This window comes from Alternaria arbusti, assembly GCF_024043155.1.
Source record: "Alternaria arbusti strain BMP 1465 chromosome Unknown scaffold_3, whole genome shotgun sequence".
NCBI lineage: Eukaryota > Fungi > Ascomycota > Dothideomycetes > Pleosporales > Pleosporaceae > Alternaria > Alternaria arbusti.
The window spans coordinates 443,438-469,056 of record NW_026249943.1 but is presented as its reverse complement, the minus strand read 5'-3'; the positions used below and the strand labels follow the sequence as shown (position 1 = coordinate 469,056).

Below are 25,619 nucleotides of genomic sequence, written 5' to 3'. Positions count from 1 at the left end.
AAATGCCTAACCGACTAAGCGATGTGGTGCGAAGTCGACAGCAGAAAACTGTACGAGTTAAAAAACAATGTGGGCATGGACTCGGATACCCATCTATGCAAAATGTTTTATTCACGTCTTATGAGACAGCCATTTGCAGTCGCTCGCACGTATGTAGGGCGGCTTTGCCGACAACCTTCCAAAAAGCAACATTTAAAGCTCATGCCGGCTCTTCGATCTAGCGACAAGAGTACTAGTGTCATTCCACCTTTTACGTATAAAGCTACGCCCTCACGTCGTTGTTTAGACAGTAAAATACGATGCTTGTCACCAAAAAACAAGTCTCTTTGGAAAATGGAGTTGGCTGGACTGCGGCTTTCCTATTCAAACAAACCATATTAAAAGGACTTTTATGTCTCCCTCTTTGCCGATGTATTGATATCTGCATGATAAAACGGTCGCATCGGGATAATGATGGACGCCACCAAAGCCCTCCTTTCGTCAGTCTACATATATAGTGATTCTCTTCCCACTGTATTTGAGTTCAAGCAGATCAATGCATTGGCTTTGCAACTATCGCGCAACTACGATGTCTTCACATCTAAAAGGCCGCAATGTTGTAAAATCTGGTCATCATAAACGATGTGTTTGCTGTCTTAAGGTTTTTTCGTACTATACGATGAGAATGACGAGATGTATACCTTCGCGTATGCACTTTTCTTTACCGAAGAGTTTCGTGGCACTGCGGCATGAGAGATTGAACGAGAAAACTGTCGTTGTCAGAACCAACGATATCGCACCTATCGCCTCGTTAGCACGTGCCAAGCTTGCGCAGAGCATTGTACTCCAGAAAACCAGGGTCAAATGGGATGAGGGATGGCTCTAGAGATGGGTGCTAAGATCAAATGTCCTTGAGCAGCGTGATCTGGTCTCGTATGGGTTCCTTAGCCAGTGCGAAGGAACTCTTTGAAATCGTTACGACTGCCACGATCGAGCTGGTGCAGTGAAAAGACGAGAAAAAGGCCTTCATTCTTCTGATGATAACGAGAGACATGATATATGAACAATAAAATACAATCATGAACCTGTCGTACTTGCTCCCCATGCGCCACCTTCAGACAGTCAAGTAGCAACTCCTACGAGCGACTAATCGCGACTAATCTCCACATGCCGACTAACAACAATACTATCCTTGTTGTTGTTCAGAAACCGATCGTTCTTCTCCAGAATCTCCTTCTGGCTCTCGCTGTCACTCGATACACTAACGCGTCCCGCATGAACCTTGATTGCCGGCATGTGCGTGTCCTGGTTGTCTGCGACCGTGCCGAGCTCGAGTTCGGTGTCAAAAGGCTTGTAGCGGTGCGAACGGTCGGGGTTGCTGACACCGTGGGGTGTACCCGAGCGAGGCTGGTGAGAGCCGCTTGAGCCGAGGTGGAGGAGTCGTTGGAAGAGGGGGCGGAGGGTTGCGATGTTGCCGACGAGCATGCCGAGGGCGGGCTCGGCGTAGCCCCAGATGAGGATGTTGGCGAGGCCATCTGGGAGTCACGTTAGTGTTGTGATGTGATGCGGGTCTGGAGGTGCTTACAAAGATAGTCGTGGCTGCTTGTCAGGCCAACGGTGTACTTCAGACGGACCAGGCCGGAAATGGATGTGCTAGAGCGATGTTAGCGGTGTACAGTGATCAGTCAAATTCATGGATTTGCCATACAAGATACCCAAGCTCAAGATGCCACCGACTGAGATCTTGGTGTTCCTGTTCATTTGAACGTTCCAGAGCAGAGCGATTGGCCTGGTCTACGTTAGTGCCTACTCGACAGCAGAATCTCGAGTAACTCACATGAGCGCAGTAGCCCAGTCGGTGAAGATGTTGACCGAAGTGCAGAAGAAGTAGACGTTTTGCAGATATACTGGCGGCTGGCAATAAGTCCCTTCGGCCATGAGATCAGCCCTCCAAGCAGCCCTGAGAAGTATACGTTTAGCATTACCACGTGATGCCGTATTGCTTTGTACTTACTCCACTGGCCAACACTGGAAAATGATGTACAGGATAGCTGCCAGATTGGTCGCAGCGCAGAGGCCCATGATGCCGTAGTTGATGTAGATGTAGACCATTCTCCTGCCAGCTATCCGGTTCAGCATGAAGGCGATGCTGAGCTTGACGAAGATGATGGATGTGCAGTAGAAGACCTCATAGAGGAAGAACCACTGAATGTTGTTAGCGACTGATCGATTCCGTGCTACACTGGATGATGACTCACGAAATATGCTGTCTCGACGTATTTCTGGTTGCCAGGCTTAGCAAAAGTACTGTCTTTAGCGCCGATGCCGTAGTAGGAGCCGATGGTGGTGACGATGGTCAGTGTCATGAGAGGCAACTGTGGTGAGTGAGCTTAGTGTGTTCTCGATGACTGTGAAGGTTAGATACATACGCATCCTACTGCCATGACCCAGTCCTCAAGAGCCCAGTTATGCTTGGTGATTCTGACATACGCCCGCATACCCATAGTGATGAAGGCAAGCAGCCCCGTCACAAGGACGGTCGCCGTGAGGTTGGGGCCTAGATCCTGCATCAAAGTCAGCGCCACTCAAGGCGTCCCATTCGGTTCAGCTTACCTCATGAAGTGTCATTCTGAATTACTTTGTGAGTTATAGTTGCCGTTCAGTACGTATTGGTTGTGTTGAGCTACAGCTGGTGCTCTCGAACAACTTGCGGAGTTGAATGGGGCCAGAGTGGGGAGAGGTTTGACATTCTTGGGCTGTTGAAGTATACAAACAATGCTGCAGAGACCAAGGTTCCAAGAGAATGGATGGAACGCTTTGCATTCACAGCTGGTATAAGATCGCCAAAGAATTTCCCGCGACCCCTTCACCCGCATGGGTGTGCATTCGGTCGATCAGGGCGCCGAGAAGACAACATGCAGAGTGGGTTCCGCTATCACGACATGTCTTACTGCCCCTGATGCTGCCATCACGATCTATCGTTTTCGGGTACCCGCATTCCTGTTAACGTCGTCACACCTCGGTATTCCGATGTGTGCGTCCTCGCTTCCGACATGTCAGATCCCCAGAGTTTGGACAAACATTGCGTGGGCATGTGAGCAGCTCTGGTCAAGCTTGTCGGATCGGAACCACGAGTCGCTAGACGAATGAGTTCGTGCCGATAGCGATGTCGATACGATTCGGACCGGATTGAGGAAATTGGGGGTTCTGCATCGATCTCAGGTGAATGTCAAAAACAGGGTCCGCAATCCTACGCTAATCTCTAAGCGGAGACGATCATCGCCTTCGTTCGCTCAAACATTCCCAACGGGCTTCGCTTGGGACGTTCCGCAACCTTAACACCTCACTGCCGACGCCCCGGTGTCAACACGCCAACGCTTTTATTACATGGTTTGCTATGGCCAAGTCGTGCTTCATGGGTGGGGACACGACGAGGCGATTATCGCAGCCCGAATGCGGGGCCTCTGGCCCCAGAGCCTCGCATAAGTTAACACAGTGGACTGTGGTACTTCTAGACTCCGATTAGTATCTTTGCGCTATCTTGCTACAGCGTATTCTTCGTATCATCCGAACCCAAAGCACATTCACGATGGCAGACCTCAGCAAGCTTCCGAAAGACTTCTATGTCACGTCTATGCAGTTCACGAAGAATGCACACCAAGACGCGTACCCTGCCATCGATCCCAGTATCCCAGAACATAGCCTGGCAGGAAAGGTAGCCGTCATCACTGGCGCTTCGCGTGGTATAGGAGCCATGGTATGTTGAAACAATTGACCGAAAACGCTCCCCTTTCGCCATGAATTCGCGTCATTATTGCGTCTGCTAAGACTTGCTCTCGCAGGCAATGGTACCGGCCTTCGTCAAGGCCGGTGTAAAGGGTGTTGCATTGCTGGCATCCAACGCCGAAAAGCTCGCAGCTACTGAGAAGTCGGTCAAAGAGGCGGACCCCAACATCGAAACGCTTACATACGCCCTCGACATTTCCGACACGAAAGGCGTCGAGGCCGCCTTCGAAGCGATCCGGCAGAAATTCGGCCACGCGGATGTCCTCGTCAACGCAGCCGGCGCCATGACTGGAGACGGACCGAAACTGCACGACACAGACCCCGATCAATGGTGGAGGAACTTCGTAAGATCCGTCCCGTTCGCTGCTCATCCCGCAGTACCTGAGTCAAAAGCGCATGAACTGATACATTCATTGTAGGAGATCAACGGAAAAGGCAACTATCTGCTCATCCGCTCTTTCCTTCGCCTACTGCCCAGCCCCGATACACCTGCCACGATCGTCAACGTAAGCTCATGGCAGGCGTTCTTTACCGTTCCGCCGCTTGGCGCCTACTTCATGTCCAAGTTCATCCTCGACGCGTTGGCTACGTACGTCGCTGCGGAGTACCCGAATGTTACCGCCGTATCGATGCATCCGGGTCTTGTCGCGACCGACATGCTGCGTGAGCCCTTCCGCTCGCTCTTCAACCAAGACAGTCCGGAGCTTGTTGGCGGTACTGCCGTTTGGCTGTGTCAAGAGAAGGCGAAGTTCTTGAGCGGTCGCTTCATCGCTGCGAACTGGGATGTGGAGGATCTTCTCAGTCGCAAGGAAGAGATTGTCAAGGACGACTTGCTCAAGCTGACATTAAAAGGAGACTTCGGTGTATGATTTCTATAAGCAGCAACATCGTATGATGAACTTCAATGCTATGACAGAACTATCACATTTCCGCTGATGTGCTGACTCATGTAAAAATGGACATTGGTGTCATACCAAACGTCGGAGCTCGGGGTGGCACTAGTGCACCGGAGAAGTCTCCCCCACGTATAAACACCCTTCGCTTGAGCTACATCTATTCTTTCCACAACCAGCCACTCAAATTCAAAACAATATTCAAAGCCATCAATGCGGCTTCGAAAGCTTTGGCGGTCTCAAAATGCGCCACTCAGATTTCATGTCCTTCAGCAGTTAAGAGGTCACCGCGATCCACTCACTACCTCTAGTATCATTGCACGAAAAACATCGCATTGTACAGTAATGTGTATATTACCACATGGGCGAAAATCTCAATTGACACCAGGACATTGCTAAAACACACGCGCTACCACAAAGTCGAAAAGAAAAAAGAAGTCAATGATGAGGGTGCGGACTTGAGAGCATCTCATCATTCCGCGCCTCACTAGAGCAAGTCGAAGTAAAGATATGCCCTGCTCCCGTATTCTTCTCATCGACTATTTCTTGTATGCTACCAGCATTTAAACCGTGACGCCCGTGGTGTGTTCGCGCTTGGCTCTGCTCAAAACAATCTCATCATTGGGGCATGTCTGCGGCCAGCTTGATCGACTATTAGAGAACGCGCTTGGGACGATTGATGTCTCTGTTTTTGACTACCAAATGCTACAGCGGCATAACACATGGGATCACCGAACGACTCATGATATCACCCTCACTCCAATACTTATACATATTCTGCTCATGGTCGATTTAGTGCGGGGCCGAGTATATAAACCCTCGCTCTTCCTGAAAGCTTGTTCTTCTCTATCTACCACTTGATCCAGGGGATTTCAAAATTATACCAAAATACGTTCATGGCGTCCTGTCGTCCTTCCTTCTCCAAAAAGCCAATTTACACAAGCCGATGGGCATTTTTGAGCACCAGTCTCGGTCTACCAAAAGCCATTTCGCATGGCCTTATGGTCGTGCATCTGCACTACAAGAACATGTCATGCTGGAGAGATGCGAAACTACCCGCCATTTCATGCGCTGACACTCAGTGAAGCTAAAAGTCGTGATGGCTCAGTACATGAGAATTGGAAGCATGAAAACTTCCTCACCGTCAGTCGCTCTTCTTCTTCCGCCACCTCGACTTCGTTATTTCCCCAAAACTAGCAGTGCAGAAGCCTATGGAGAGCTGCCTGTGTCTCCGCCCATGAACTTATTCAAACATACCTACACTTTTGCCATGGTTTTCTCTCGCGTAGCCAGATGGCAACAGCGACACATCAAAATGCGGTGGCTTCGCATGAGCAAGACAAAATACAGCTGGGAGCCTACATATGTGAAGCGTCCGGATGAGTTCAACTCTCATACCCGGCCTCTGAGAATCCAAGGCACTCATGCGGACTGAGCGCTTCTTCTACCTTCTATAAAACCCCAAGTTGCCTGTCTTTTCACTTTCCCCTTATCACTCTTGAATTATTCATTCACTCTAAGATGACAAATGAACCATTGATGTTGTGCGTGGATTCCTCCTTCTCCAAAACAACAATATGTATGCGTATGAGCATTGCTTCTCCGACCTTTGCGAACACATTCAATACCCACAAGAAAAGCCAGTGGTCATCCACCATGTGCGCCAAATACCCGGTCGCGCAGTACAAAACCTCGTCTTCGGCCCTTTCTGCCTCAAAGCTATTCTTACTATCGGCGACTTCCGTGCATTATCCAAAACCCAAGTTGAACAACCACATGCTGTGCGCGACTGCTGCGCGTCTTCCAAAGTGACTGTTACCACTACCCACGAGAAGCGGCTTTTCGATTCGGATCTATATACCGAGCATCAACAAAGTAATTGTCGGACACGCCGATGTGCGGGTAGACCGTCCTTAAAATAGCATATAAGCCTGCGCTCGTTTCTCCTTCTGGTCTTTCTCTCTACATCCACGCCTCTTCCCAATTTTACCAAACAAGAATCAAAACGCCGGGATGTTCTGGGTGCTGCCGTCTTCTCCAAAACACACTGGGGATCAGACGATGAGAAGCTTGTCTCCACCATTTTGCGAAGACATCGAAAACTCAAAAGGATACGGAAACGTCTACAAGTGCGCCTGCCAAGCCTCCTAAATATTATAAAAGCTCGGTTCTTGCCTCTTCTCAACTTTCTTCCTACATTCCCAATCCTCTTGCACTGTCCAAAAAGTAGGAGCACTAGGCATCATGGTCTTGTTCCTCCGAGTCAAAACATGGCACTATTTCGATATGTGAGGATTGTTCCTCCGACCTCTGCAAAATATATCGAGTATCACAAAGATCTCGATGTACTGATCATGTGAAGTGGGCAAGTGAATTAAAGTTACACATCGATGTCTTCATGTCTCTTCTCTGGCCTCCTCCCGAAACTCCACTTCTACCTTGCTCTATCCAAGAAGCATCAAAATACTTTGATGTTGAGGAAAGAGCCTTTCCTCCATTCCAAAAAGAGTTCGAGACTGCGATATGAAAAGCACTGGTCCAACTCTTCAAAAAGTATTTCGAGAATAAAAAGAACGAATCAGACATGTATGCGCAGCGCACGAGCCAGGACACTGGTATATAAACCTCGTCTCGCCTCTTCTCTGCTGTCTCTTATACACCCACTTCAACCTTAAAAACTCCAAAACGACTAAGAGTACAGTTGGATGTTGTGCGAAGTGCATCGTCCCTCTCTTGCTCAAAAATCTGAAAAGGCCTTTCCGATGAGGATCGTCTTTCCGACCCCTCCATCAACATACACACTACCAAAAGATTCCGAGAAAGAGGTTATGTGCGGTCGGCACGTGAATGAAGGGGTATAAATACCGCTGCTCGCCTCTCTTCTCCGCTTCTCTTCAACATTCACACTTCCATTCATTTCTCCAAAAGAACATTTGAAGGACTACTCATGGTGTGTGCTGCTGCGCTGTTCTCCAAAACGACAATTTCTTACACGATATGAGCTGTGCCCTTCTGTCTAAAAACCCAGACAAGATCGGGATGGGGCGTGCTCTTCTCTCCAAAACCCCAACTCAATGTGGATATGAGCTGTGCTCTTCTCAAAACCAAATACCTAAAGATGTATGTGGTGCGTGCAGTCGCGCCGTTGTCCGAAGTAGCACACAGACAGACCGGAGGCGGTGCGTCCGTTGGATTGTTTTGTGCCCTTCCTGAAGCCATCGTGTCTACGCGATATTTCCGCTTGAACAATGAGCGTATATACGATAATTGGGTCTGTGGACTGTGGTTTCGACCGGATTATAGTGTCGTGAAGATGGTGATCATCATCATCGTCAGCAAGCTGTGTCAGTGGTCACACATCGGCGGGGTAAGCGCACCCAGCGCTTCGCACTACCTACGCTCACATCAGCACCACATCGCAGGCAATAAAATCACACCACCACACACAAAGCCAAGTACAATCAAAGACCAAACAAACTTTCATAAGACACACCGCTTGCTCAAATTTGGCTTCCATCTATCTACAAACCTATCATGCACAAACGTGGTCAGCCAGCAAAGGGTTCATGCTGAAAGAGTTTAAATACCAAGAGTGAATTCGACACCGACGTCAATGTCGCGCGCCATCTTGACGACCTTTGAGAACTGGACGGACTTCTCGGCGGCGGCTTGGAGGTCGTCGATGGAGAAGATCTTGAGGCCTGAGTCGTTGAGCTGGAACATGATGTGTTAGCATGAATGCATATAGAATTGATTCTTTTGGCATGACTTACGAGCTTGTGAGCAGCCTCCATGTTGGTACCCTGCAACCTAGCAATAACAGGAGTCTTGAGGTTCATCTCGTTGACAACCTGGATGAGACCCTTGGCAATAGCGTCGCAACGGACGATACCACCGAAGATGTTGACGAAGATGGCAGTAACCTTGGGGTCGCTGGTGATCAAGTCGAACGCTTGCCTGATAGCCTCGGGTGTAGCACCGCCACCAACGTCGAGGAAGTTAGCGGGCGCACCGCCGTTCAGCTTGATAATGTCCATGGTAGCCATGGCGAGACCGGCACCGTTGACGAGGCAGCCAATGTCACCGTCGAGCTTGATGAAGTTGAGGCCAACCTTGGCGGCCTTGACTTCCTCGGGGTCCTCCTGGGTGATGTCCCTCCAGTCGAATACCTCCTTCTGGCGGAAGTCGGCGTTGTCGTCGAAGTTGAGCTTGGCGTCCATGGCGAGGACCTGGTGGTCGGTGGTCTCGGAGAGGGGGTTGATCTCGATCTGGGTAGCGTCCTTCTCCATGAAGACCTGGTACAGCTTCTGGATGGTGTCCTTGGCGTCCTCGATGCACTGCTCTGAGAAGCCGAGCTCGGTCGCGATGTTGCGGGCAATGTCGTCGGTGACACCCTTGTGGATGTCGATGGGGGTGGTGATGATGGCCTCGGGGTGCTCCTTGGCAACAGTCTCAATGTCCATTCCACCTTGCGACGAAGCGACGATTACGGGTCCTTGTGAAGCGCGGTCCATGAGGATGGCGAGGTAGAACTCGCGGCGGGCGAACTTGCGGTCGACGATGAAGACGGAGTTGCAGAGCCGACCGGCGGCTCCAGTTTGCTTGGTGATGAGCTTGTGGCCGATCATCTGGTCAGCGAGGATGGAGGCTTCGCGGGGACTGCATGTTGTGTTAGAGGGTGGCCGGGGTCGTGTTATGGTTGCGAAGTAGCATACGAGTAGACGACTCTGACACCGCCCTTGAAGCCATTGTCAAAGGTACCCTTTCCACGGCCTCCAGCGAGAACCTGGGCCTTGATAACAGCATCCTCTCCGCCTGCGCGCATTAGCCCACGACTGTGCATTCACTCTTGCTGTCGCATACCGATCTCCTTGGCGATCTTCTCTGCCTCGGCGCCGCTGGTAGCGACACCACCCTTGGGCACGCCGATGCCGTACTGAAATTCGCATTAGATATCTGGACCCTCGAAATTGGTGGACATGCGGTGGAGTAAGCGTACCGATTCGAGCAGGGCAGCGGACCTGTATTCGTGGATGGCGAGACCTCTCCTTTGCTGGACGACAGAGCGCTTCAACGGTGTCTCCTAGGCCGTGTTAGCACATGACCCCCCAGTGTGGTGCACGCTGCGTAAGAGGCTTTCGCAGCTTTGCGGAGTAGGCCCGTGTACGTACAGCAGCAGCGCGGACAGCGCGAGCCAGCGGCCGGGCGCGGGCAAAGTTGTACATGATGTCTGAGCGGCAGACACACGTGTGGGTATAAGGAGGCGAGTTGGAGGGGGGTAGAGCTGGAGTGCACAGCTCCGTTGGTGTTGCGGCTTCACAGGGCTGTTGCGGACGTCTGCTAGCGCGCCGAGAATGAACCGGGTCCTCTCAAAAATATCGCGGCCGGGAACTTCTGTAACACCAAGCGACTGGAACTTGATGCGCATCGAAGTAATCGCGCAACCATGTCTAAACGGAATAATGAGGGCGATGTCATCGCAAATCGCATAAGTCTGCTCGAGGCAAAGGGTCAGAAACTCTTGGCGTCCCTGTATGGGTCGCGGCCGGACTGGGGCACCGCGGATGGTGATGCGAAAACACAAGTTGAAGACGATGATCAAGATTTGAAACAAAACTACGCTCACGACAGGTAAATACGTGTTGTTGCGCTGCCGATCGCGGTTCTAATAATGTCCCCAGAATCGGTGTCGGCGGTATAGTTCCCAAGGATATCGAAGATGGCAGCTTCACCAGCAGAATACGAACATCGGACGACAAACTGTTACAACAGCTGATCGGCAAGAAGAAAGCAAAAGCCCATATCACTGCAAAACAAGAAGCTGCGAGACCGAATGCAGCCTCCAAGGCTCAACATTACAAGAAGTTGGCTGCAAAGAAAGAAGAGTCGGACGATGATGAAGAGGGGAGAGCTGCGACTTTCAAATCTAAGAGGCAGAAGAAGAAGGTGACTCAAGAAGCTAAGCCGGTGGACAGTGACGACGAAGATGAAGAGGCGAGGGCGAAGAGGCTAGAAGGTGGCACTGTGAAAGAGGAGGAGAAAGTAATGAAAGAGCAGGTCACCACACAAGCTGAAGCAGACGCAAAACCCATCAAGGAAGAGGAGGACGATGATGAAGCGGAAACCACACAACCAGCACCCAAGAAAGCGAGAACAAAACCCAAGAGCTTCCTCGATGAGATCTTAGCCGAGCGGTCGAAAAAGAAGAGCAAGAAGGGCAAAGCATAAAAAACAGCAGTGAAGAGGATAGGAAGAGCGATGCATATTCAACGGCGTTATTGTTTAGTCACTTCGATACCCAGTTCCTTTTGAGCAGAGGACCCCTAATCTGATACACCAAAGCTATAATTCTTCTCCCCTAGAATCTTTACTCCCTAATAATCAAACTAGCCATGCCCATGCCCGTTCCAATACACTTACTCAACACACCAACCTGCTCCCCACTCCTCCCCATCTCATGCAACAGCGTAGCCAACATCCTACCACTCGTCGCTCCCAACGGATGCCCCAGTGCAATAGCTCCTCCATTCGGATTCACCTTATCCATCTTGCTCTCCAACCCCAACGTCCTGATACAATGCAACGCTTGACTAGCAAACGCCTCATTGATCTCCCAGACATTCACATCAGATGTCTGCAGGCCGGTGTAGTCGAGCAGTTTGGGTATGGCTAACGCGGGTCCCACGCCCATTTCATCGGGCGAGCAGCCAACGACTTGTGTGCCCGCCCATTTGCCGATAATCTGGGATTCCAGACCGAGGGTCGTGGCCGTGGACCGACGCATCATCAGCGCTGCAGACGCGCCGTCGGAGACTTGACTGCTGTTACCCGCTGTGCTCGTACCGTCTTTGATGAACGCAGGTTTCATCTCCGCGAGTTTCTCGACGGTTGTCCCAGGCCTGATTCCATCGTCCTTTGTTACAGTGATGCTCTTTGTGTTCTCGGGGACTTCGGGCTCGATCCATCGGGTGGTTACGGGTACGATCTCGTCGTCGAAGAGGCCGCTTCTCCGTGCTTTGGCGGCGCGCTGTTGAGATTCGGCGGCGAAGGCGTCTTGGTCGGCGCGGCTGACGCCGTAGCGTGATGCGACGTTTTCCGAGGTTATGCCCATGGCCATTATGCAGTCTCTGGCTTCCTTCACTGGGCTTTCTTTCATCTCGGGCCAGAGTTCGGTGGGTACGGCCCTGCTGCCGTAGTTTCGTGTCATGCTCTCCATGCCGCCTGCAATGCCGACGTCTATTTGTCCTACGGCAATCGAGTTTGCGATTGAAGTTATGGCGGAAAGGCCAGATGCGCAGGCGCGGTTTACGGTGCTGAAGGAGGTTGTGGTGGGTATGCCGACGTGGTTCGCGGCCATGCGACCGGCTTTTGAGCCACCGAGCTCTGCGAGAACGGTGCCGACACATATATCGTCTATTTTCGTGGGGTCGAGGTTGGGGAACTTGGCCATTGTGGCTTTGAGAACCTGGGATGTTGTTAGGACTTGGGTCTGTGTACTGCAGGTGCTGAGGATGGCATACCGCTCCTAGAAGTTCATGCTCATATGCATCGCGGAGTCCACCCTTCTTCGCTCTTGTGACTGGCGTGCGAAGTGCTGATAGGAAGACCACATCGTGGGGGTTCTTCTGGAGAATGTTCTTGAGTCCCTTCTGGATGAAAGCCATTGTGAGACGATGGGTTGTGATGGAACGCTAAAGGACAGAGGAGGGTATCAAGAGAATAGGAGAGGCGAAGTGAAGTAACGCCGATGCTTGCGAGTAAGAGACAGAATGTCCTGGCTTTTGCCGCGCGACGAGGCCATGGTCGTTGTAAGCTAAGCTCCAGGTCCGAGGAAGGCGTGGAGCTTCGCTTCGGCAAGTGAGCGCGGGGCGGAGGAATGGCGGCAAAGCTCTCTTCCGCGTCATGCACGGAAAACAAACCCGCCGCATGGAAAAGGCTTATGCATATGCACGATGGTAGATGTAATTCGAGATGCTGTAGGAGGCTGCAAAGAAGGCAAGTCGATTTTGAAAATTTAGCTCAATCTACCTGTGTAGAACTCGTGAGTAGCTACACTCCCAAAGATGACTGCGTCAAGCATCGATCCTCGATTCCATCCGCACCTATGTTGCCTCCGCCAAAATGCTCAAAACTCATAAGAAAATCGCGTCAGTCGTGTCCAAAGTCGCTAAGACTCAGTGACTCTTTATGCATGCCCCCGAAGTCACCGGTATGGTGAAATCAAGCTCAAGAGCGAGCGGATAGCCTACGCGGCGGGGTATACGAGACGGAAAACGTCGTTCAGAACGAACCAGTTGCCCTCAGCATTCTTGAGCTGGAAGGCCTGGGTGAAGCTCATTGGCTTGTCCTCTCCCGCAAGCTGTTCAGTATTAGTCAAGGTCGGATGTAACGATGCATGGGAACGACTTGCCAAAAGCGCACCGGTGACGAGCACAAGGATACCGTCATCGGCGGAAGGCTGAGCGTCGACGGTGTCGGTACGGTGTTGTATCTGCTGGAATGGCAGGTTCTTCCCTGCATTAGCCCCGTCCCTGTTTCGTGGGCAGAATTGTCGTTACCTGGAGCTTCTCTACAATGGCAGCGGAACCCTGAGTGCCTTGCGCCTCAAAAGTGAGCATGGAAGTCTCCTTCTATAGCATTTGTCAGCCGACTGCTGCTTTGCGCAAACGATATTGAGTCGCATACGTAGAGGGCACCGAGACCAGCGCGGTTCTCATCGAAGGTCTTGTAGTAGAACTGGACGAACTGCTCTGGAGCAAGGGTCAGTCGCGCTTTGATGGATGGAGCGATCGTGGAGAGGATGTCGGCGGGGTTGTGCTTGCTGTATCCGGTGGTACATACGGGCGATGGCGTTGAAGTCGGCTGTAGATGAGTCAGTTCTGGACCGAGTACATAGTGTTGCGACATGAGTATGAACATAGCATCATGTCTTAGATCCCCCGCATCTTCATAACACAGCCTTGCGCCCACAGTCGGAAGCTACACACGTCCGCCGGATGCGCATCGAGGCGGTGGTGGGGTAGTGGTAGGCAACTTACACATCTTTGCGATTTCTCGAACGTGGCTTGTCTGATGAAGAAAAGAGTCGGCTACGGGGTGGCTGCGAGGTACGCGACGGCGATAGAGCGATGTGACGTGGAATTCTCGAGGAAGTGTTTGGGCTTTTGCTGTCACTGCCCGCCATCGATGGGCTTCGTTGGTGGGGCAGCCGCTAGGCTTGGAAGAGCTCGGCCCGGTTTTCAGCCGAAGCCTGCCATTTTCTTCGAAGCTTCGCGCCTGCTGGTTTCTCTCACACCAACGCTGGCCATCAACAGCTTCATGCAGCACATATGTTGCGGCCAGCGTCGCGTCGCATTACTCATTGGTAAGTCATCACGATCTCTCCCAATTCTCTGCATTATGATGATCAACACAAACGATAACTTCCGAGTCAAAGACGGTGAAGTCCAAAAAATTTCAAGCTCAACAGGCTGATTGCCCATACACATCCTGTACTGTCTATTACATGGAGATTGCATATGCTAACATGTCTTCTTCAGATTGCCATGCATGCGACCGATGCTTTGCCGCTCGAACAAGCGCGCCGCCCAAATAGTGTACATAGCCAATCGAATACTGTTACTGCCGTTCATCTATCTTCCCGAATAATCGATGCTACCATCTACAATCCCTTCTTCTGGAAAGACTTGACAGAGTCGACAATCGACTGCTCGAAAGTCTTATACTTGAGGCCAAGGATGTCGATGGAGCGCTTGTTGTTGTATGTGTAGAGACCCTTCTCAGGTGTGCCTTCTGGGTAGTCGCCGCCGGGTGTCGAGTCGCTCGGCAGGTCCTTGAAGTCGGGGAAGTTCTTCTTGATGATCTGGCATAGCTCCTTGTTGGAGAAGTATCCGGCCGTCACGAAGAAGCGCTTGTTGGCTGCGTCTGGCTTCTCGAACGCAGCTACGTGTGCCTCCGCGACGTCGCGAACGTCCACCCACAGATGTACACCACTCGGTGGGATCTCGTCCTTGAACTTGCCTTGTGCCGCTGACAGGATACGCTGGTTCGAGGTGTTCATGTTGTCAAGACTGTCAAGAGCGTGTACCTTGGTGCATGTTAGCGATTGAGTTGAAGAGTGCATCGCAAGACTTACAATCGGTCCAAAGACCATCGGTGGGTTAATCGTGGAGACACTGAAGTTGGGCTTCTCTTTCTCAACGAATTCCCACGCAGCCTTCTCGGCAAACGTCTTACTCGCTCTGTATCCCATCATTGGGTTCTCCGTGGCCTCTTCTTGTGTGATCGGGTTCCAGTCGTCCTCGGAGTATGCGTGTCCTGGCCAGAAACCTTTGCTTCCGTTTACGATAGCGGCGAACGAGGACGTGATGACGACATTCTTGACGGAGGGCTACACGGTATCATTAGCATGCGAATGTAAGTTGTGCACTTTTCGGACTCAACATACCGCGCTCTTCTTGATCGACTTCAAGATGCCAGTTGTTCCAATGACAGCAGGGTCAATCAGGTCCTTCGTCGTGTTAGCCAGCTATCTGGTGTTTCCATTTCCCAAAACACTCACTTTCTGGACATCAGTGACATTGAAGTGGAACGGGCTAGCAGTGTGAAGCACAGCCTCGAATGGAGGGTCTGAGATAACAGCCTTCTCGAAAGCATCTGGTTGAGCGATATCCGGAACGATCGCGAAGCTCAATTGGCCCTTGTCGACGTAGCTCTTGTATGAAACCTTGATCTTGTCCGCCTTCTCCTGGGTGCGCACCGTGGTGACTACACTATGTCCATGGTCTAGGAGGATATCGAGGGTGTGCGCAGCGATGAAGCCGCTTCCTCCTGTGAGTAGTACTCTTGTCATGTTATTGGTAGGTAGTAAAGTCTGGTGTTGAGGTGTTTAGGGCGTCAAAGTCTAGACTTGAAGCTGTGCGGGAATGACAGCATATATGTAGCTATGACATCCCACCTAGCGCGGGGTAGAGCTTCCCCGAAATTCGGATTTACTCTCTTTCGCCGTTGTAACTGCCGCCGTCGCTTACGAAACTTGCGTTCGTTCGTGGCTATATCCGCGGCTCGTTCTCCAGAGTATTGCGTCATGCCCGTCATTCATCGATGGGATATCTTTGGTGGGGCATACTGCGTCTTCGTGTCGCCTTCTCGTGGTACAGCAAACAATTGCTGATCTGCAGCTTCCGGTCTCTTCGATTTTCCAAAGGGACTGTGGACCTCCCAATACACCCCACAGCATAGCCATATCTTCATGCTTAGTTGGTCGAAGCTGCCTTTTCACGCCTTGCGCGCCTGCACACCCGAATTGTGTTCGCGGATTTCTCGTGCGTTGCGATAACTTGGAAACCGACAGCGCGCAATCGCAGTTAAGATGTAGTCGTGTGAGCAAAGGATGACTTGGAAGCTCGCGGCTTCCAAGTTTCCTTGTAACCACATGGCTCTCGGCGTCACATCGGGTGGCGCGCCTCTTATCGAGCAAGGGCCCCACCATAGCTTGAGATGCCTCCCACATGGCTTACCCGCCACCCTCAATTACTCTTCCAATCCCATCGAAGCTCCATCCTCTAAGCTCCGCTTAGCTGCTCCCGGCGTCTGAACATGGATATGTCGGGGCTGAGAAAGGGTCCAACGGTCATTAATGAGCGGCGTGTGATTGCGGGGCAAGTGGACATGATGAGGGGCAAAGTTTTCTTCTGTTCAATTGCTTCGTTCTGATTACTCGTTCTTTTCTAAGCTATTCATACTATCGCATTGAATATGTCGTCACTCAAGAGAAGCCCTCCATTCCGCGCCGAGCACGTTGGTTCATTGCTCCGCCCACAGGAGCTTGTGCAGAAGCGCTACGATGTTGCCTCTGGTAAATCGAAGGCAGAGGAGCTCGTTCCTTTGGAGGACAAGTCTGTCGCAGAGGTCGTCAAGTTCCAGCAAGACTGCGGTCTTAAGGTTGTGTCGAGCGGAGAGTACACTAGGTCAATAGTCCCGATGCTGCTAGTCCGAGTCTAGACTGACCATTCATGCAGGCACATGTTCTGGGGTACCTTTTTCGAAACACTTCATGGCATGAAGGAACTCCAGCTTGGCGTTTTGAAGGGCTACAACAAGGACATGTTCCGCGCCTATGCGCCGGACGTCAAGTCTTTCATGGAAGCGAAGGAGGTGCCGAACCATGTCACCGTCTGTGTCGACAAGATCAAACACCCTGGTACTTCAAGCAACCAGCGTGAAGTGGACCTGATGAAGAGCCTTTTACCCGAGAGCGAGTGGAAGAACATCAAGATTACTCTGATCTCGCCATCCTGGTACCACTTCCGTTACATGAGCGGAAGAGCCTACCCCAAGGAGATCTATGCGAATGACGAGGAGTACTTCGAGGATGTCGCAAAGGCATATCAGGAGGAGCTTAAGATCCTCCACGCGCAGGGTATCAGGAACATCCAGATCGACGACCCCAACCTGGCCTACTTCTGCTCGGAAGACATGCTTGCAGGCTGGAAGGCTGACACAACTAACGAGAAGACTGCCGACCAGATGTTTGATGCCTATGTCAAGTTTTATAACAAGTGTTTCGAACGCCCTGCGGACATGCATCTCGGCATCCACCTGTGCCGCGGTAACTATGTAGGCAGCAGACATTTCTCTGAAGGCGCATACGACAACATTGCAAAGAAGATGTTCCAGGTACGTTCATCTCCTTGTTCACGGTTATGAAGTGCTGATCTTGGTAGGACTTGAACGTGGACACATACTATTTGGAATACGACACACCACGTGCCGGAGGATTCGAGCCGCTAGCGCATCTTCCCAAGCACAAGAACGTCGTGCTTGGTGTAATCACATCGAAATTCCCCAAGCTCGAGGACAAGGACGAGATGATCGCCAGGGTGAACCAGGCCGCTGATTGGATTGCAAAGGGCACCGGCCAATCGCGCGAGGACGCCATTCAGCAGTGCTGTGTCAGCCCACAATGCGGTTTCGCATCACACGCGGAAGGCAATTCGCTCGGTTACGAAGACATGAGGAAGAAGCTGCAACTTGTCAGGAGCATTGCCGATGCCGTGTGGCCGGGCCAACCATAGACGCGGGAATAACAGATAGGGGAGTTTTCGAGAAGGCGCAGGTACCGAGCGACAGAACGTAGGCCTTAACGCATGCGACTAGAACGAGCATTAGAAGGTGTTGTGGAGTCAGCCGAATGCCGAATTCAACATGGCGTTCGTACGGTGGGTGGAGTCGTAGTTGAGTCAGTTCACTCTGTGCCTCGTGGCGAAAAGAAAAAGGCGGTTCCTGCGGCAGTGCATCTCGCACACCACGTGGTATTCCGTCATCGTTCTCGGCGAAGAAGTCGGCAATCTACAGAACCACGTTATGTCCGTTCGCATCCATCGCAGTGCCTATCGTGAAGCCCAGGTCCAGAGAGTCTTCAATGCGCGTTGCTGCTAACACAAGTTAGGCGCTAGCGTCCGCTGTCCCTGGCCGTTGACTCCACACCCGTGGAGTTCCCTTCCGAAGCGGGAGGAACGTCCGGCAATTAGGAATAGACAGACCAGGGTAAGCGTCCTTGACAGGAGAAATCATCATTTCCTGACCTGGACTTCTGGGTCGGTGCGGGACGCAACGGGGAAAGCGTTTTCACTCCGCGGATGCGTGTTGCCACAACTTCCCTGGATATCCACGGTGAACGGGCGAAAGATAGAAAGCGACTGAAGCAGGCTGTAAACCTGCCGCTATGAGATACGTTACTTCAAAAGAAATACGACCACCAACGCTACTGAGCCCCCGGATCCATGAACGCTGTTGTCGGTCTCCAGGTCCCAATGGTTCCGTCCCGTGGCGCAAATTACAACCTGCAAGGTACCCTAGAAGGACCCGTATGATCTACGTGCCGGACCGAATGAAAGCATTGTTTTCCAGACCAAGAAGGGATCAACCACCGCGACTACTGAACACCACCTGTTTGGTAAGTATCTCGCCAATGGTTTTTCGTCCGAGGTAGAAGTCGTTCGGCATTGCAAGCCACCACCGGAAAATAGGGGGATGCCGACCTACGCGGTTCGTAAACGATATAAAGGTCAGCAAGGCTGCACAGGGTAGGATCAAGCAGGCCACTTTACAGCCTCTGTCATTCTTTCTTTAAATACCCACCCGAACAGCAAAGTAATACCTAATCACCATGTTCTTCCCCCGCGTAATTGGCTACACAGTCGCAGCCTTCGCTTCTCTTGCGGTGGCTGTCGACCTGACTGGCTATGAATACGTAGTCGTCGGCTCTGGTGCAGGTGGTGGTGTAAGTTCAAGAGTACCTGACTGTATGTAACAAATACTGACCATTTCCAAAGCCTCTGGCCGCCCGCCTCGCCCTTGCCGGTCACAAGACGCTTCTTATCGAAGCCGGTGACGACCAAGGTGCCAGCCAGAATTACACCATTCCTGCTTTCAACGCTAGGGTTTCCGAAGACCCCAACCTGAGCTGGAACTTCTACGTCAAGCACTACGCTGATGAGCAGCGCCAAGCTCGCGACTACAAGACCTCCTACGAGACTGTCGATGGAGGCGAGTACACCGGTCTCAGCCCACCTGAGGGTTCCACCATGAAGGGTACGCTTTACCCTCGTACCGGTACTCTCGGTGGATGCACAGCCCACAACGCTCTCATCGCCGTCTACCCTCACCAGTCTGACTTCGACAATGTTGCCGCCATCACTGGTGACGACTCTTGGTCCGCCAAGAACATGCGCAAGTACTTCGAGAAGCTCGAGCACAACCACTACCTCCTGCCCGGCCAGAAGGGTCACGGCTACGACGGATGGCTCGGAACCTCGTACGCCCCCATCGACATCGTCACCTCTGACCCCAAGCTTCTCAGCTTGGTTGGCGGTGCTGCTTTCGCCCTTTCCAACATGACCAACGCCATCGTCAACCTTGGCACTCTTATCGCTGGTGATGCCAACGCCGACACCGAGAGCCGTGACAAGTCCAACGCTCTCTACCAAATCCCTCTCTCCACCACCGACGGCAAGCGCACTGGATCCCGCGAGTTCGTTCTCGCTGTCCGTGACGCAAAGAACGAGGACGGCAGCAAGCAGTATCCTCTCGATGTCAGACTCAACTGCCACGTTACCAAGATCACCTTCGACCAGGACGTTACTCCTCCCCGCGCTACCGGTGTCGAGTTCCTCGACGGCCAGTACCTCTACAAGGCCAGCCCCAAGAACACCGGCGCAGCTGGTGAGCCCGGTTCCGCCACTGCCTCCAAGGAGGTCATCGTCGCCGGAGGAACCTACAACTCTCCCCAACTTCTCAAACTCAGCGGTGTCGGCCCAGCCGACGAGCTGAACAAGTTCGACATCCCCGTCGTTGCTGACCTCCCCGGTGTCGGAACCAACCTCCAAGACCACTACGAGATCAACGTCCAGGGCAAGGCTCCTTCCGACTTCTCCGCCCTAAACGGCTGCACTTTCGGCAATACCGACGACGACGCCTGCATCGACCGCTGGGAGAAATCCATCCTCGGCAACCGCGGCATCTACGCTTCCCCCGGTCTCGGTGCCACCATGTTCTACAAGTCCAGCGTCTCCGAGCGCGACGAATACGACATCTTCGCTTTCGGCGGCCCCGTCAACTTCCGCGGTTACTTCCCCGGCTACAGCTACAACGCCACCTCCGAGCACGACTGGTTCACCTGGGCCATCCTCAAGGCGCACCCGCGCAACAACGCCGGAACCGTTGCGCTCCGCTCTGCCGACCCTCTCGACGTCCCTGAGATCACTTACAACTACTTCGACACTGGTGTTGGCGACTACGAGAAGGATCTCACTGCCCTCACCGAGGCCGTCGACCTCGCCCGTGACTCTTTCAAGCGCCAGCTCGTCCCCATTGACGAGGTCCTGCCCGGCAAGGACGCCAACACCCCCGAGAAGATTGCTCAGTACGCCAAGGACACTGCTTGGGGTCACCACTGCTCGTCTACCTGCCCTATTGGTGCCGATGACGATAAGATGGCTGTTCTTGACTCCAAATTCCAGGTTCGTGGTGTTCAGGGATTGAGGGTTGTTGATGCTAGTGTTTTCCCTAAGATTCCTGGTACCTTTACTGCTGTGTCTACGTACATGGTTGCGGAGAAGGCGGCGGATGTTATTCTCGCTGCTGCTGAGGAGGCTTAGATGGGGGTGGGATCGGAGATGATCGCTTGTATATATTGATGATGTAGTGACTTGGTCATGAGAAGAATATGATGACTGTTAGACAATTTGGTCCCTACATCGTTCTCTTGACACCTTTACGCCTAATCTTGATAGCCATGTAAGTGAAGCTTGCTTGCTGTACATTGGTGCTACACTCCAACACTCGTCCAGAGCGCGGTTGGCTTGTCTCAGTTTATCAGAGAGACTAGGAAATACAGAGAAGTCCCAGCTAAATTTAGAACGGACCGTAATTGTCCAAAAATTCGAATACTCGAGGAAGCAATGCATCAAGTGGATAGCGACAGAATGGCAGGGGCCACTGTCGTCACGTGATGGATATAGACCTCTCGGAGGAATGTCCAGAACAGGTAACCAAGGCCGAAGAACGTCGCCGCCGAATTTCGTGACCCTTGGAAGGTTCCAAGAAGGTGCAGTCCTCGCTGCGACGCCTTGAAACTCATCATGAAAGCTGAAAACAGACTTGCAGAGCCCTGTGAGACTCCACAACCTTTTCCCCATTTTCAAAATCACTCTTTGGACGTTTGCTGCTGTGTTGAAGTCGTTTCTGGAACCAGTTTGACTAGGATAGGCTTGGCGCCGGAGGCTCAAATCCGCGCCTCCGATGACAGACGGGCCAAGGACCCCGATCGATCGAGAGTCTGCCGACGTAAGTTGAGCCAATCCCAGACTGAGCACCCTCCAGAGCCCTTGACCTGGAGGGCGTCCACAGCAGAACTTTTTAACAAGTTACCAGGACTTCCATCAAAATGACACAATTCCATCACATAGCTACACGAATACTGCCAACGGTTACGAAGAAAGGTATCGCACTCTCTATCGTCGCGTTCATCGGAAACCTGAGTTCGGCGCTTGCCAACGCGCGCATGCCTCACTGCAGCGAGTCCGCGTAGACACTGTCAATTATAATGCCGAGTCTGATATACATTTATATACCGCTAACACTTCGCTTTAGCTACATCTCGAATGAAGCCTCACTAGATGTGAACGACGAAGATATTCCTTGTTGCGACGAAGATTATTCGCATTTCCACTTCGAATTTCCCTTCAATGATGATGGCAATGTCGCGCACGTTGCGCATGTCGACGAAAACCCAGGCGACTTTACTCAAGATATCTCGCATGGCGGCTACGTTTGCCCGAGCGACACAGTCTTCAACAACGCGCTCGACATCCATGTCCCAGATGCTAGTCCGCCTCGGTCTCTGTTCGACTGCAAGCATTCGATCGAATCTTGGTGTTCGGACATCCTTTCTGCCGGTCTAGTCACACCTGTGGGCTTCGTTCATCAATATGTTTCCGATTCTGATGATTATCGGACGCAAGACCCAGTGTTCACGCATTCAAGTCTCACCAAACAGTCGAACGGCCCTGGACAAATACCAGAGTTGCAGCCCGAGCCATGCCACGTCTCTCCACACCTGACTGAACGCCGTAGACGACCACAAGTTGTCCGAGACTGGCTTTCAAGTCATAGAACTTGGCCATATCCTACGCCAACAGAAAAACTCGGGCTCATTACAGCCACGGGCTACACGGAAGAGGAACTCAATAATTGTCTGACTAATCTTCGTGCCCGCGAGAAGGACTGTAAGTCACATGTAAAATATATTGTCATTGGCTCCACTGACGTTGAATTTAGTATTGCATAGCCACGTCGACGGAAGGAGCGGCGAAAATACTATTCATGACGAGCCATGCGACATCATATCTGTGATTCCGGACTATATTCAGCAGCCTTCTATGCTTACCGCTGATGCTATATCGCCTGCTGTAATCAGCTCACCACCTACATGGGGCACGAATGCCAGTAGCCCATGGCTCTCTCCTTTCTATGCAAGTCGCCGTGTGCTTCAAAACGGACCTCCATTTGCTACCGAAGTTTACCAAGACTTTACAGTAAGTCAAATGGACCAGGCATTGGAAGAGGTCACTGTACCTCGAATAACGCCCATGCCCAAGCGCAAAGGCCGGAGGCATCGTGCTTTGGCATACCGAGCTAGCGTGAGCGAGCATCTGCCTCACGTAACACCGATGCAGACGGCGTCTCCTGGCCTAGCCAGACCAGCGAATCAATTCCCCTGCACCGCAATTGGTTGTGATCAATCTTTCAAGAACGCATCTGGCTGGAAGAGACACGAGGCCGGTGTGCATGGCTACAACGACCGAGAGTGGATCTGCATGCTGACAGAAGCATTTAAGCTGCAGTCCGAATGTGTCTTCTGCTTGGAGTCAATGGACTCGATCGATCATCTCGACAAGCATGCAATCGATCCCTGTTCGAACAAGTGCACCGCCGAACGTAGTTTTCCTCGCAAGGATCTTCTCAAACAGCATGTCTTGCTTGCGCACCTCGCAAGTGCATCTCCATCGATCAGAAGGACATTCGAGGTACCCACGGAGTGGGAAAGAGGGTTGGGTGTGTCGCCTGGCGGACCTGGTTCACGCTGGTGTGGATTCTGCAGATGTATGCTTGAGACTACCGCGAAGAGGATGCATCATGTCGCGCAACATTTTCGCAAAAATCAGGATATGACGAGTTGGATTCGGATGTAAGGTATCCGTCGCTGGGTCTCTTTCGGCGTCTCTGTTACTGCTGTGTCTTTTAGCCCACTTACGATCGTTGTCATGAAATTCACGAAATCACTTGATCATCTTCGCCTAATGTGATTGTTGGCAGTAGTCTCAAATGATTTTCATCACGCCCGCTTTTCGTCTCGCGTACTTCTGTTAAAGCCAAGATTCCTTGTTTTTCTTTTGTGCAGCTGCGCAGGTGGGCCGTCAGCCGAGCGCGAGTGCGCGCCTTCGCGAAGCGGGGCCTTTTCGTAGCGTGGAGGGCGCGCGAGCGCGTCACCCAGCGCAGCCGGTACTCTCTAATTTACCCAGAAACTGCATTGCGATGCAGTCATGCTATCAGTGCTCCGACCCACCATCATACTGCGACATTCGTTCCGCGCTACTGTGCGTCTTGCCGCGACCCAGGCCTCTCGAGCCCTCACCATAACATGTCGTGGTAACTACTGCGCGGTCCCAGCCTCGTCAATAAGCCAACGAAAGCAGGCAAACCGATCGATCGCGAGGACCTATTCAAATACACGAACGGACGTTTCTTAGCAAACGAGAAGAAAGCCGTTGATCGCAGATATGTGAGGTTCGACTTAGATCAGCTCTGCGCCGTGGCTGCGACTACTGGTGGGCGGCACTCGCCCGTCTGCGCGATCGACAAGATGGAAGGAGGGTTCAGCAAAGCACTTCTTCTGCGCAAAGAAGATGGCAGCGAGATCGTTGCGAAGATGCCCTTTCCTATCGCAGGACCACCAACGTACACCACGGCGTCGGAGGTGGCTGTTCTCAAATATCGTACGTCCTTGTAATTTTTGAAAGCCTAAATGACTTCGGCTCATCCTATCGCTGTCGGCAGTAAACAAGTACACTCAAGTCCCAGCACCCAAAGTTTTGGCCTGGGACGCCGATCCGTCCAACCCTGTCGGCGCCGAGTACATCATCATGGAAAAGGCTCTCGGCGTTCAGCTATACAACGTATGGGATGATCTGAATGACTTGGACCGGTTGCGCCTCCTACGACAATTAGCCATATTCGAGAGCGAAATGACTAAGATCCGCCTTCCGGCGAGCGGAAGTCTTTACCTTTCTAAATATATGGCAGAAAACGATGCACATGTCTCCTTGGACCAGGAGATGGATCCTTCTGGAGAGTTTTGTATAGGTCCATCGTGCGAGCGAGGATGGCATGTTCCCGACGAAAGTGCAAGTCTATCCCCCCATTTCAATCGGGGACCATGTGAGTACAATCCTGGACGGGCCATACTGTAGCTGACCTTACTTCATAGGGCCAGATTTATCATCTTTCGGAACCGCTCTAGTCGACCGAGAGCTTGCGATCCTGCGAAATCGTTCTTTCAACGCAACATCTGGCTCACCACAAGGAACTCTCGATGAGCAGATCGATGCTCTTGACATGACTAGAGAGGTCATGTCTCGACTGCACGAGCGTACACTCGTTAGCAAGGTCTCCAATCCAGTGCTATGGCACACCGACCTCCACATGGGCAATATCTACGTCTCAGGGCAAAATTCACCCCAAATTACATCGATCATTGATTGGCAATCGATTGTAGTCTCGCCATTGTTCCTACAGGCACGCTTTCCAGAATTCCTGACAGTTGACGAAGACTACCAATTGGGCACCATGGAGCTCCCACCGCCACCGCCTGATCTGGATAAGATGGACGCTGGCGACAAGAGATTAGCAGAGTTCAAGTATGAGCAATCAAAAGCAACAAAGACGTATGAAATGAACTGCGCAGCTCAGAACACAATGGCTTGGAAGGCGTTGAAGTTACCGGCATTCCTCCGGGAGCTCTTCACACGATGTGCAGAAGTCTCGGAAGAGGGCGAGATACCACTTCGCGCGTGTCTCATTGAGGTTGCCGCAGTATGGAACAGAATTGGCTTCAAAGACGAATGCCCACTCAACTTTAGCGAGGAGGATCTGCAGAAGCACGAGCAACAGTTCGAAGAATACAGCAACTATCACAAGGTACACGAATTGGCGAGAGGGATCATTAGCACGGATTTCGAAGGCTGGATCAATCCGCGACTGGACTTCTCTGCGAAACAACAACAAAACCAAGAACTACTAGAAGAGTTCGTGCGCAGGAGCAGTGAATTTGGCATGACGCCGGAGAAGATGAGGAGCATATGGCCGTACTTAGATCGGTCGTGATGGTACAAGGCATGC

The 25,619-nt window shown here is 52.0% G+C and overlaps 10 protein-coding genes across 10 annotated transcripts; 5 read left to right on the top strand and 5 right to left on the bottom strand.

Moving 5' to 3' along the window:
* Nucleotides 1-1,125: 1,125 nt before the first annotated feature.
* Nucleotides 1,126-2,607, bottom strand: J4E86_002776 (uncharacterized protein; the record flags this gene model as incomplete). The annotated part of the gene is made up of 8 exons (XM_051443334.1): nt 1,126-1,514; nt 1,565-1,632; nt 1,688-1,768; nt 1,817-1,939; nt 1,994-2,184; nt 2,238-2,354; nt 2,409-2,543; nt 2,593-2,607. 8 exons carry the CDS (start codon nt 2,605-2,607, stop codon nt 1,126-1,128), a joined length of 1,119 nt encoding a protein of 372 aa, XP_051304829.1.
* Nucleotides 2,608-3,568: 961 nt separating this feature from the next.
* Nucleotides 3,569-4,634, top strand: J4E86_002775 (uncharacterized protein; the record flags this gene model as incomplete). Its single annotated transcript, XM_051443333.1, has 3 exons — nt 3,569-3,736; nt 3,822-4,109; nt 4,185-4,634. The coding sequence occupies 3 exons, from the start codon at nt 3,569-3,571 to the stop codon at nt 4,632-4,634; spliced, it is 906 nt and encodes a 301-aa protein (XP_051304828.1).
* A 3,603-nt stretch (nt 4,635-8,237) lies between these two features.
* TCA9 (Succinate--CoA ligase [ADP-forming] subunit beta, mitochondrial) lies at nt 8,238-9,883 on the bottom strand (the record flags this gene model as incomplete). The annotated part of the gene is made up of 6 exons (XM_051443332.1): nt 8,238-8,372; nt 8,432-9,317; nt 9,374-9,473; nt 9,522-9,594; nt 9,658-9,741; nt 9,830-9,883. The coding sequence occupies 6 exons, from the start codon at nt 9,881-9,883 to the stop codon at nt 8,238-8,240; spliced, it is 1,332 nt and encodes a 443-aa protein (XP_051304827.1).
* Nucleotides 9,884-10,104: 221 nt separating this feature from the next.
* On the top strand, nt 10,105-10,886 carry J4E86_002773 (uncharacterized protein; the record flags this gene model as incomplete). The annotated part of the gene is made up of 2 exons (XM_051443331.1): nt 10,105-10,289; nt 10,340-10,886. 2 exons carry the CDS (start codon nt 10,105-10,107, stop codon nt 10,884-10,886), a joined length of 732 nt encoding a protein of 243 aa, XP_051304826.1.
* Nucleotides 10,887-11,025: 139 nt separating this feature from the next.
* Nucleotides 11,026-12,322, bottom strand: J4E86_002772 (uncharacterized protein; the record flags this gene model as incomplete). The annotated part of the gene is made up of 2 exons (XM_051443330.1): nt 11,026-12,123; nt 12,179-12,322. 2 exons carry the CDS (start codon nt 12,320-12,322, stop codon nt 11,026-11,028), a joined length of 1,242 nt encoding a protein of 413 aa, XP_051304825.1.
* A 581-nt stretch (nt 12,323-12,903) lies between these two features.
* On the bottom strand, nt 12,904-13,565 carry J4E86_002771 (uncharacterized protein; the record flags this gene model as incomplete). Its single annotated transcript, XM_051443329.1, has 3 exons — nt 12,904-13,167; nt 13,217-13,288; nt 13,344-13,565. The coding sequence occupies 3 exons, from the start codon at nt 13,563-13,565 to the stop codon at nt 12,904-12,906; spliced, it is 558 nt and encodes a 185-aa protein (XP_051304824.1).
* Nucleotides 13,566-14,319: 754 nt separating this feature from the next.
* Nucleotides 14,320-15,510, bottom strand: J4E86_002770 (uncharacterized protein; the record flags this gene model as incomplete). The annotated part of the gene is made up of 4 exons (XM_051443328.1): nt 14,320-14,745; nt 14,794-15,048; nt 15,106-15,168; nt 15,220-15,510. 4 exons carry the CDS (start codon nt 15,508-15,510, stop codon nt 14,320-14,322), a joined length of 1,035 nt encoding a protein of 344 aa, XP_051304823.1.
* Nucleotides 15,511-16,415: 905 nt separating this feature from the next.
* J4E86_002769 (uncharacterized protein) lies at nt 16,416-17,734 on the top strand (the record flags this gene model as incomplete). The annotated part of the gene is made up of 3 exons (XM_051443327.1): nt 16,416-16,627; nt 16,679-17,336; nt 17,384-17,734. 3 exons carry the CDS (start codon nt 16,416-16,418, stop codon nt 17,732-17,734), a joined length of 1,221 nt encoding a protein of 406 aa, XP_051304822.1.
* Nucleotides 17,735-18,828: 1,094 nt separating this feature from the next.
* Nucleotides 18,829-20,818, top strand: J4E86_002768 (uncharacterized protein; the record flags this gene model as incomplete). The annotated part of the gene is made up of 2 exons (XM_051443326.1): nt 18,829-18,942; nt 18,995-20,818. The coding sequence occupies 2 exons, from the start codon at nt 18,829-18,831 to the stop codon at nt 20,816-20,818; spliced, it is 1,938 nt and encodes a 645-aa protein (XP_051304821.1).
* A 1,947-nt stretch (nt 20,819-22,765) lies between these two features.
* J4E86_002767 (uncharacterized protein) lies at nt 22,766-25,604 on the top strand (the record flags this gene model as incomplete). The annotated part of the gene is made up of 4 exons (XM_051443325.1): nt 22,766-23,307; nt 23,892-24,217; nt 24,303-24,578; nt 24,709-25,604. The coding sequence occupies 4 exons, from the start codon at nt 22,766-22,768 to the stop codon at nt 25,602-25,604; spliced, it is 2,040 nt and encodes a 679-aa protein (XP_051304820.1).
* Between the last annotated feature and the right edge of the window lie 15 nt (nt 25,605-25,619).